General features: G+C 38.2%; 1 protein-coding gene across 5 annotated transcripts in view; it reads right to left on the bottom strand.

The window, feature by feature from the left end:
• Positions 1-5,166: 5,166 nt before the first annotated feature.
• The window catches only part of LOC126297483 (Hermansky-Pudlak syndrome 3 protein homolog), a 163,594-nt gene continuing 157,946 nt past the window's right edge, over positions 5,167-10,814 (bottom strand). For all 5 annotated transcript variants that reach the window (XM_049988359.1, XM_049988361.1, XM_049988362.1 and 2 more), the window contains one exon: positions 5,167-9,456. In XM_049988359.1, coding sequence (XP_049844316.1) covers positions 9,275-9,456 — 182 coding nt within the window. In that variant the 3' untranslated portion in view covers positions 5,167-9,274. The remainder of the gene's footprint in view (positions 9,457-10,814) is intronic.

The raw sequence follows: 10,814 nt of genomic DNA, 5'->3' as shown, positions 1-10,814 counted from the left end.
CCAATATAAGGACAAGTCGTATGACATTATTACCAAATATCTTGAAAAGTTCTTGGATTTACTTCAAATTTTTACACCACACTCTAATGAACATCCAGATGACACACAGGCTATAAATTTTTAATATAAATATATTACAGTATATGTAATATATAAATGGGAAACATTGCTACTAAATATTAAAAATAAATAGCTTTTCTTCAGGTATAGAATGGCTGGAAATGCACTTCTTTCTGCGTTCTCATTTCATGTAACTTGGCGCACATTACACTATTCTAATTATTGGGTTTGATTAGTGCATTCTCTTTATGCCAGCCTGCCTACATTAATTACTGAATTGTGTAAATTCAATGTACAGAGCGATTATAATTAAAGTTAAACTTTCGAAACACTGTAGAAATAACACTACTGGTCAGAATGACATCAAATTGCAGCAGAATATTATCAGAAAAGAGGGAAAACGTTATGGCAGAAGAAAAAAAAATAGTGTGAAAATTGATCAGTAGATCGTGCTGTATGTGTCAGAACATGTAAATGAAAACACCTGTCATGTGCATGACCCATTGAAATTGGTATAAACACGTCGGGTACACAGCTTTTCCTCCTAATGCATCTGTAACATTTGCCACGACTGTCTCACTGGAACATCGCACTCTGCTTGTAAGGCTGTATTACAAGAATGATGACTATACACGTTGCTCTGCAGAAGTTCCAGACACAGTAGGGTTTGAAAAAAGGTGTTGGTCCGATGACTGCTGTGGGTCTGGAGAAAATGATTCGGAAATTCAAAAAGATGGGTTCTTTTGGTGTGAAACCTGGTGGGGGGACAAAACAAATTGGTTCAACGTCAATGGAAACAGTGGCCACAGCAATGCAGGAGGAGACGAGTGGTGATAAGCAAACGTGTAGTGCATAGACAATTGCCTGAAGATTGGACATACCAGTGAGTATGGTGCGTAAAATCCTACGAATCATCCTTCTTTGCTATCCATTCAAAATTACCCATGTGCACGAGTTGCTTCCTGTTGACCTGCCAGCAAGAGAGAGAGATCTTCACTTCAGAATTTCTTGCTAGCATGGAAGTGGACAATGATTGGCCATGGAAGATTTTGTGGACAGACAAAGTCCACTTACATCTGACAGGATATGTCAATACACAGAATTGTCGAGTATGGGCAATGGAAAATCCACATGCAAATCAACCAGTACCACTTCATCCTGAAAAGGTCACTGTGTGGTGCAGGTTTATAGCCATATTTTTTCAGAGACAGGTGCTTCTGGTCCTGTTACCTGTAACGTCACTGGTAAGTGCTATGGGAGTTTCTTGCACAATCACATCATTCCAGCTCTCCAACAGCATGGATGGGATCACTTTTATGTAAGATGACACATCTCCATGCACTGCAAATACAGTTAAGCAGCTGCTGAAGCGCCATTTTGGAAATGCTATAATTTGCGGCCGCCATTTCTGTGCAGCCTGGCCATCCTGATCTTAATCCATGTGACTTCTGGCAGTGGGGCTATCTGAAAGATGTTGTGTTCAGTGTTCTGTTTGCAAACTTAGATGCATTGAAGGCATGCACTGCACATCACATTCTGAATGTGCCCCCGAAAACACTTTAATCAGTTGTGGAACATGCTGTTTCTCGATTTCAACTTATTGCAGAAAACGGTGGAAGGCATATTGAACATCTTTTGCACCAGTCACACAGAAATCAATAATCTGAATTGATTGATGCTTTTTATGCGGTTTTTGGCATCAAGACAATTAAACACTGATTTTTCGCATCCGATGTGATATGACCTTGCCATGGTGGATGGGCTTACGTAACTAAGAGTATCACACTTGTACACCCATGCACAATGAGTAGTACAGTTTGTGTAACTTCAAATGTACACCTTAGGCATTGTTGTATGATTCATTTGTCATTTGTAGTTAACCACTATTCAATTATAATGCTTACAGCGCCATTTATTGCTACATTTTGTAACTATTTATTTTTCTTCTGCCATACATTTTCACCATTCTCCAATAATACTCTGTTGCAATTTGGCATCTCTCTGACCAGTGGTGTTATTACTACAGTGGTTTGAAAGTTTAATTTTAATTATATACACCCTGTATTTCAAATTGGTATTAACATAACTTACTTTGTAGTATTTAATAACAGTGTCTTCTGTTGGTTTCTGTTTGCAATTTACCCAATACCTATTGTGTGGTATTGGTTTGGCAGTCTACTTTAATATTGACACTCAGATTTAACTCAGACATGGGAGTTTTCCATTATTTTAGTTTTTGACAATGCTTTTATTTTATTTTAGGTCATGGGTAAACAGCTCAGATGGCATATAATGATTTTACTTTGATACTGAACTTATTTATGGGTAGGTCTGGTTTCATGGCTCCTTGATCATAGTGTTGGACTGCAAAGCTGGAGATCCATATTCACATCTCCCTCCCGCCTTCTTTTTTTTTTTTTGTTTACAAATTTATTAATTGTCCAACCTGTCATTGATGTGCCTGTTCGCTGAATTCAAATTTGCCTGTGTCATGGTATGGTGTAACATCCATTTGCAACAGCGAGGTGTAAGGAGGGACCCTCAGACATATATACCTCCCCTTACCTCTACACAAGTACATGTAGCGACAATAGTAGATTCTTACCACATGACTCATATTCTGTGACCAACACAAAGCATGACAGTTGCCAAGACCACAGAAGGAGAACAGACATGTCAATGACCAGTTGGAGAGTTCATAAATTTATGAGGAGGGGGGGGGGGGGGGGGAGAGAGAGAGAGAGAGAGAGAGAGAGAGAGAGAGAGAGAGAGAGAGAGAGAGGGAGAGAGAAATGGGCATGAAGGAGATTTGATCACAACGGATCTCGAGCTTTGCTGTTCAACACTGTTACCTGCAACCATGATGCTGTGGCTCTTGCAACTCGCTCAATGTTGCACACCTTATGCTTGGAGCATACACTGTTTCTATTTTGCTTCTTTTTTTACAGTTCAGTGCACCTTCTTTCTTTTTTTATGCTTGATCTGTCTTCAGTTTTTGATGGGCTTTCCACTGGACCGTGTTACCACTGAATCAGAAGCAGTTGTGATGGGGTGTTTCCCTTGTTAGGTCAATTCAAATGGTCAACGTACCTGCCTCTGTTTTTTTTCCCCAGGAAATTATTACTTATGTGGTACTATGTGGGCCAATGAAAACCAAATAAGTAGCTTAGATGGAGCCATTCTTGTTTTGCTAAGTGGTAGGACAACAGGCAAAACATAGATGAAGTAAGAACCCAGAAATAAGTGCACTGCTAGCCATTCCACACCTGAAGAAAAGCTAATTTTTTAAAAATATATGGTAACAATGTTTCCCATTTATATATTAAATATGCAGTATATATATATATATATATATATATATATATATATATATATATATATATATATATATATATATATTAAAAATTTATAGCCTGTGTTCATCTGGATGGTCATTAGTGTGTGGTGTAAAAATTTGAAGTAAATCCACGAACTTTTCAAGAATTTAGTAACAACGTCAAACGACCTGTCTTTATATAGTACAGTAGTATAGATTGGTCACACCGAAAATTACTTTAGCCATTTTAGCCATTATGCTTGTTAGATTCTAGGATCTGACATACTTTTGTTGCCACAATTTTTCTGAACCAGATCACAATCTTCATTAGTGAATTAAGCCTGCATAAATTAGCAAAATTTTGAACATGACAGCTAAATGTAATTATCAAGATTACAGACTATTATTATGCCAATCTTTATATACCACCCTTATCATAAAAATATTCAGCCTGTGCAAGGCAGTCAGCCAGTTGACCATGAATGGCAGCTGTTCAATGTCCTCAATATGTTACAAGTGTCAGTCGTGGTCAGAATAGTGTTCAAGGTAATCATGAGAGCACTATGTCAGAGCTAAGTGGACTCAAATATGGGTAAATTGTTGGTGCTCATATGATGAGTGCTTACATAACCCAATTAGCCAAAGTGTTAGGTGTTTCAAGAGGCACCATTCTGAATATTTATACTACATACAGGGAAAACTGAAAAACATCGTACACTAAGTTACAACATGGTCAAAAGTATGTTTTGACTGATCATGACAGACACTGATCAAAGAGGATTGTGGCAAAAAATAAGAGGATGGCGGCTGCAAATGTCACTGCAGAATTGAATTTAACACTTGTGAAACATGTTAACATCAAAACAACATGAAAGGAACTCCTTGAACCGAAAACTGCAGCGTGAACTTCAATTTCAAACCCTATCATCAAAGATGCAAAGTAATAATTTCTAAAAACAAAACAAAGCAGCGGCAGGTACATTGACCATTTGAATTGACCTAACAAGGGAAACTCCCCATCACAACCTCCTCAGATTTCGTGGTGACATTGTCCAGTGGAAAGCCCATCAAGAACGTAACACAGATCAAGCATAAAAAGAGGAAGAAGGTGTACTGAACTGTGAAAAAAGAAGCAAAATAGAAACAGCTAATGGTCCAAGCTCAAGATAAGCAACATCAAGTGCATTTGACTAAAAATGATGTTATGGTTATGTGTACTGCGAAGGGGGAGATCTATGATAAAGTCTCTCTCTGCCTCCCCCTTTTTTCCTCTCTCTTCTTTTTTTCTTTTCTTTTCCACAAAATTGTGAACTGTCTGTCCAGTCATTGATGTGCCTGTTTGGTGGATTCAAATTTCTGTCAGTGTCATGGTGTAACATCCATTTGCAACAGTGAGATGTAAGGCAGGGACCCTCAGACGTACGTACCTCCTCTTTGTTCTATGCAGGTCCCAAGTTGTGACTCTTGCATTTCGTTTCAGAAATTTTAACTCTTGAACTCCTTTGTTTATTTCATTTCTGCGAGAGGTCCATGCAGCATCTGCCTGCTGTCACTATTCATCACATTTACTTGCGACGATCATATATTCTTACCACATGACTCATATTTTGTGACCTATGTATAGCATGACAATTTCCAAGATCACAGAAGAGAACAGACACTTTGAGGAATCAGACATATGACACACCTTTGAAAGATATGTCTGTAAATGCAGATGTAAAGAGCACTGCCACACACCAAAATAATATGCAAATGAAAGTGAGGTTTAAGGAGTTGGAATCAATATAACCTATATTAATAAATTATTTTATTTAACGTGGAAGACTAGTACACAAATGAAACAAATACTATAACATGAGATATGCACAGTACAAGATGTACAGTGATATAATTTACAGTAAACTAACACAGTTCTACATACTTCAGAGTTGGTGCACAAGAACAAACTATAACAAAATTATAACTTTTCTCATTTATGGTCTGAACCCAAATTATTGACATAGATTCCTTATTTCAAACTTTAGCCCTTGTAAACCACTAAATTAACAACCTCAAATGAAACACATGTATATTACTACAGACTTTACATCATAAATAAAAGACAGAATCTGAAGTGCAATGAACAGAAATATTTTGTACAGTATAGTTAAAACTCTGGTAAAGGCACTAGACTGAAAGGCTTTTAACAGTTAAAGAGAACTGTTACTGAACACATTAACTAACTACTGGCATATCATGGAAAATGGCAGACATTCATCATATATCATTTCCATAAAACTTAGGAAAGTTTACTATGCAGTCACATCACATCAAAAATACTCTCAGGTTATAAAGAGGAGCAATTCACTGTTATGATGTCAAAAACTTAATTTTCTTCTTAGCCAGCAGGAAGACTTTGCTCTGTAATTACAACCTGCATTTAAGATCACTGCTTACCAATCATGATTCATTTATATAGCACTGTTACTGATATACCCGTAACTACAAAAAGTATGAGGCCGCACAAAATGCAAACAAAAGCTTTCTGTGCTAAGGATTTCTGTTGTTATCATTGTATGTTCAGTTAATTCCAGTTAATGTACCGATGTATATCTCATCTCCAGAAGATGCTTGTTTTACTTTAAATTTAGCAGTGGAGAGAAGCTCACAAACTGCAAAAGTATGAATTTTCTCATAATTTTTATGAATATACATTACACCAACATCAAAACCTTCAACATTAAAAATTATTTTTGTTTTTGAGATGCATATTTCAATGGAATATTGCTCTAGAAGTAATGGGCAAGTTCATTCCATTTTTCTCATCATTTTAAATTCTAATTCTGAGAAACAGTACCAATCTTCACAATAGATTCTTAAGACCATCTTTCAATTAGTTTGTGTAAACAGTGCAGCATTCAAAACAGCTACTCTGCAGAGGCTGTCACTTACTCAAACAAAAACAGGAAGGAGAAGAATCACCATACACAACTTTTTCTGTACATTTCAGCTAAAATTGTTTTTAACAGCTTCCCCATTTCTTTAAAGTTCATCTTAAATATTCTTTGGGTTTTCCAAACATAATTAACCACAATGAGCACCACTATCACACTCTTCCAATTCAGTTAATAATAACTGCTTAAAACACTTTGAGAAGCGACATCATCCAATGAAAGAAAATGCAAAAAACAATAAAAGAAGACATCATCACGGAGAAACCAGCCATCAACTATTATAAAATAGAACATCAGCTATGGCACTCTTCATGAAGCATTGCTGTGCAAAGAGACACATGTACTGGAAGCAGATATAAAAATTAGCCTTTAAGTTCACTTGTGTGCAAGACTTCTGGCACTGATGGATTTTTGGTAAGTGGTAATGTCATTAGTTTGTTGATTCAGTTGGGCTTATTGCAATTGGATGTTAGCAACCTGGTTTAATTTACTAATTCAGATTACAATTTTAATTTTCCATGAAAGTTTAGTTTCAAAAATCCCTCCCAACACAGATTACAGTTTCTGGTAACTGAAAAAAATAGATAAGAATTCAAATCGTGTGACAAAGGAAGAAAGGGCAATTTTTTTTATTATGATAACTTTATTTTTTCAATGAGTAGCTATGTTTTAGGAACATCTTAAAGACCAATAATACAAGTGACTATGAGGGCACACAACTTTAGGTGCCAACTAAAGTGACAAGTTACTCGAAAGGGAAACCTCAGATGCAAACAAATGTACTGCATATTTAAGTGGCATCATATTAAAAATTATATCCACTGTAGTCTTTAAATGTTGAGAACATTTTAACAGATAGCAATAAGTTAGATAGATTAGATGAAACTTCAGCAGCCTTATGTTTCTCTAATTTCCAGTAAATCATTAAATCTATCTTGTCAGTCTGACTACATTGAAACATATTTTGGGTGCTGATTCCAAGCTACTTTGAATGGTACACAGTTATGTACCTCTCACATTGGTCTAAAATCAACACTCAAGATATACTTCAATGCCCAAACAACCCAAGTATATGATTTACTGGGAATGAGGGAAACATAATGGTGTTCATGTTTCATTGCTGGAATTTATGAGATATGTGTTAACATAATCAATATTGAGAGAGAGAGAGAGAGAGAGAGAGAGAGAGAGAGAGAGAGAGAGGGAGAAAAGTTCTTTATTTTTTAATCCTTTGACTTAATGCTTCAAGTGTCACATTATTTGTAGGATTGATAGGCGGTGTTTCTCATTTTAATAATTACATATGTAATTATAAATTATAAATGGGATTGTTTCTCATACTGTAGTGAATGAGTTGCACTCAAAACACTTCCATGATGTATTTGTTCAAGTAATAGTAACAGCGTCTGCCTTTTTCTTTCTTTCTGCATTTTGTGTTAGTAGATGGTGATCAACTTTCACAGTTTGTGAAAAATGTCATATTATCTTTTGATTGTGGGACTTCCTTCCACTGCTAAAGAAGCAAAGCTTTGTATGATTTCGATATTTAACTGCAATTTTGATGATTTTAATGCATTTTGCTTCTATAAAAAAGTCACAAATGTTACAAATTTGCATTAACAAACATTCCTAAAGCCCTGACATTTGTTAAATGAAATGATGAGTTTAATCTCTCTCTCTCGGCATTAAAAAGAAAGGCTTTCATCTTAATAAAAGCTATCGTTAAATTTTTTGAGATTTATCCTTAGTATACTGTACAATTGTTACCAGGCTATTTACCAATACTGTAAATTAAAACACACTGTCCTATTTTTCACTTCTGTTATTCTCACTCTATATTTCAATGAATTCCACACTGATATATTTCTACTGCAAAGAACATTAATTACTTAGAAACACAAGTGCATAATTGTACTTACCAGTGGCACCACAACTGTATTAAGTCTGAGAGAGAGAGAGACAGAGAGAGACAGAGAGAGAGAGAGAGAGAGAGAGAGAGAGAGAGAGAGAGAGAGAGAGAAACAAGCTACTTTCCAGTATTGTACAATTTATTACTGTTTTTTATGGCTCAGAAGTTATTCACTGACAGCAATTGTGCATTGTGCAACTATTTTCTATGGAAGTCTTTTGCTGTCTAGTTCAGATGTGGATGGTATAATATGACGCTGAATTCAGTGTGTTTTATATTCACTTTCACCACCCATCAGAGTACATGATGCTCACTAATCATCGTACTTATTTATAACACTAACTACCACATTTCTCATCACCTAATTTAACAACAGAAAAAGTATCACTCACTACTTTGTTTTAGACATCTGTAAATTATTTCACAGGCATCCTCAATTTTTTTCTAAGGCAAGAAACTTAACAATAATAATAATAGCAAACTGTAGCTCATGTCCCCAAAGGCATTTTCTGTGATTGCTGCACTCTACATACTGCTTAAAAAGCTCTTTGGATTTGAAAATGGCTTTATGTTATCAAGTGATCAAGAATAGCTCCTGCTATGTATGAGCTCACAGTGGGCTTCTTTATAAAATATAATTCTACCAGTTACAGTTCATTTACCATACATGTAATAACTTTTGAGTACTGTAAAATTTTTAAGAAATACCAAAAAGTGATATGTTGCTTTTAAAATGCTAATAGTGGTGCAAAATCTTGAAGTCAATAGAATAAAAAAGGAACACAATGGTGGAAGGTCCTTGGCTTATATATTATGTTTTATAGATGTGGCAGTCCAATATAATGCCACAATTGCTATAATGATTGTAAACTGTTTATAAACATATTCATACACTGTTTTACAACTAATACAGGCATAATTTCACAGCCTTATAATGCACTAGAGCTGCCACTAGACTGTATTTTCAGTTAAATACCTGAAATGTAAATATCATATTGCAAACTTAAATAATAAATACAATAGTGGGAAAGAAAACGCTGGAAGGTACATAAAAGTTCATAACTTCAGAGTTCCTAACAGCTGTCGGCCAGTAATCATTATAAGTGATCTGATGTGATTGGCATGTGTTACTTGTTGGCCCATGTGGATAAAACTAGCATACTGAGACTCTGTTCCAGCAGGTAACATTTGGCATAGAGATTCCAAGGGATATGTCTGGGCCAAGTACGTTAAAATTTCTGAAACAGAAATTAAATATCAAAATATTTCACACATTGAGAAATGAAAATACACTCCTGGAAATGGAAAAAAAAGAACACATTGACACCGGTGTGTCAGACCCACCATACTTGCTCCGGACACTGCGACAGGGCTGTACAAGCAATGATCACACGCACGGCACAGCGGACACACCAGGAACCGCGGTGTTGGCCGTCGAATGGCGCTAGCTGCGCAGCATTTGTGCACCAGCGCCGTCAGTGTCAGCCAGTTTGACGTGGCATACGGAGCTCCATCGCAGTCTTTAACACTGGTAGCATGCCGCGACACCGTGGAAGTGAACCGTATGTGCAGTTGACGGACTTTGAGCGAGGGCGTATAGTGGGCATGCGGGAGGCCGGGTGGACGTACCGCCGAATTGCTCAACACGTGGGGTGTGAGGTCTCCACAGTACATCGATGTTGTCGCCAGTGGTCGGCGGAAGGTGCACATGCCCGTCGACCTGGGACCGGACCGCAGTGACGCACGGATGCACGCCAAGACCGTAGGATCCTACGCAGTGCTGTAGGGGACCGCACCGCCACTTCCCAGCAAATTAGGGACACTGTTGCTCCTGGGGTATCGGAGAGGACCATTTGCAACCGTCTCCATGAAGCTGGGCTATGGTCCCGCACACCGTTAGGCCGTCTTCCACTCACGCCCCAACATCGTGCGGCCCGCCTCCAGTGGTGTCGCGACAGGCGTGAATGGAGGGACGAATGGAGACGTGTCGTCTTCAGTGATGAGAGTCGCTTCTGCCTTGGTGCCAATGATGGTTGTATGCATGTTTGGCGCCGTGCAGGTGAGCGCCACAATCAGGACTGCATACGACTGAGGCACACAGGGCCAACACCCGGCATCATGGTGTGGGGAGCGATCTCCTACACTGGCCGTACACCTCTGGTGATCGTCGAGGGGACACTGAATAGTGCACGATACATCCAAACTGTCATCGAACCCATCGTTCTACCTTTCCTAGACCGGCAAGGGAACTTGCTGTTCCAACAGGACAATGCACGTCCGCATGTATCCCGTGCCACCCAATGTGCTCTAGAAGGTGTAAGTCAACTACCCTGGCCAGTAAGACCTCCGGATCTGTCCCCCATTGAGCATGTTTGGGACTGGATGAAGCGTCGTCTCAAGCGGTCTGCACGTCCAGCACGAACGCTGGTCCAACTGAGGCGCCAGGTGGAAATGGCATGGCAAGCCGTTCCTCAGGACTACATCCAGCATCTCTACGATCGTCTCCATGGGAGAATAGCAGCCTGCATTGCTGCGAAAGGTGGATATACACTGTACTAGTGCCGACATTGTGCATGCTCTGTTGCCTGTGTCTATG

The sequence above is a fragment of the Schistocerca gregaria genome, chromosome X (assembly GCF_023897955.1).
Source record: "Schistocerca gregaria isolate iqSchGreg1 chromosome X, iqSchGreg1.2, whole genome shotgun sequence".
NCBI lineage: Eukaryota > Metazoa > Arthropoda > Insecta > Orthoptera > Acrididae > Schistocerca > Schistocerca gregaria.
Note: the sequence above shows the minus strand (reverse complement) of the source record. Positions and strands in the feature narration are given on the sequence as shown.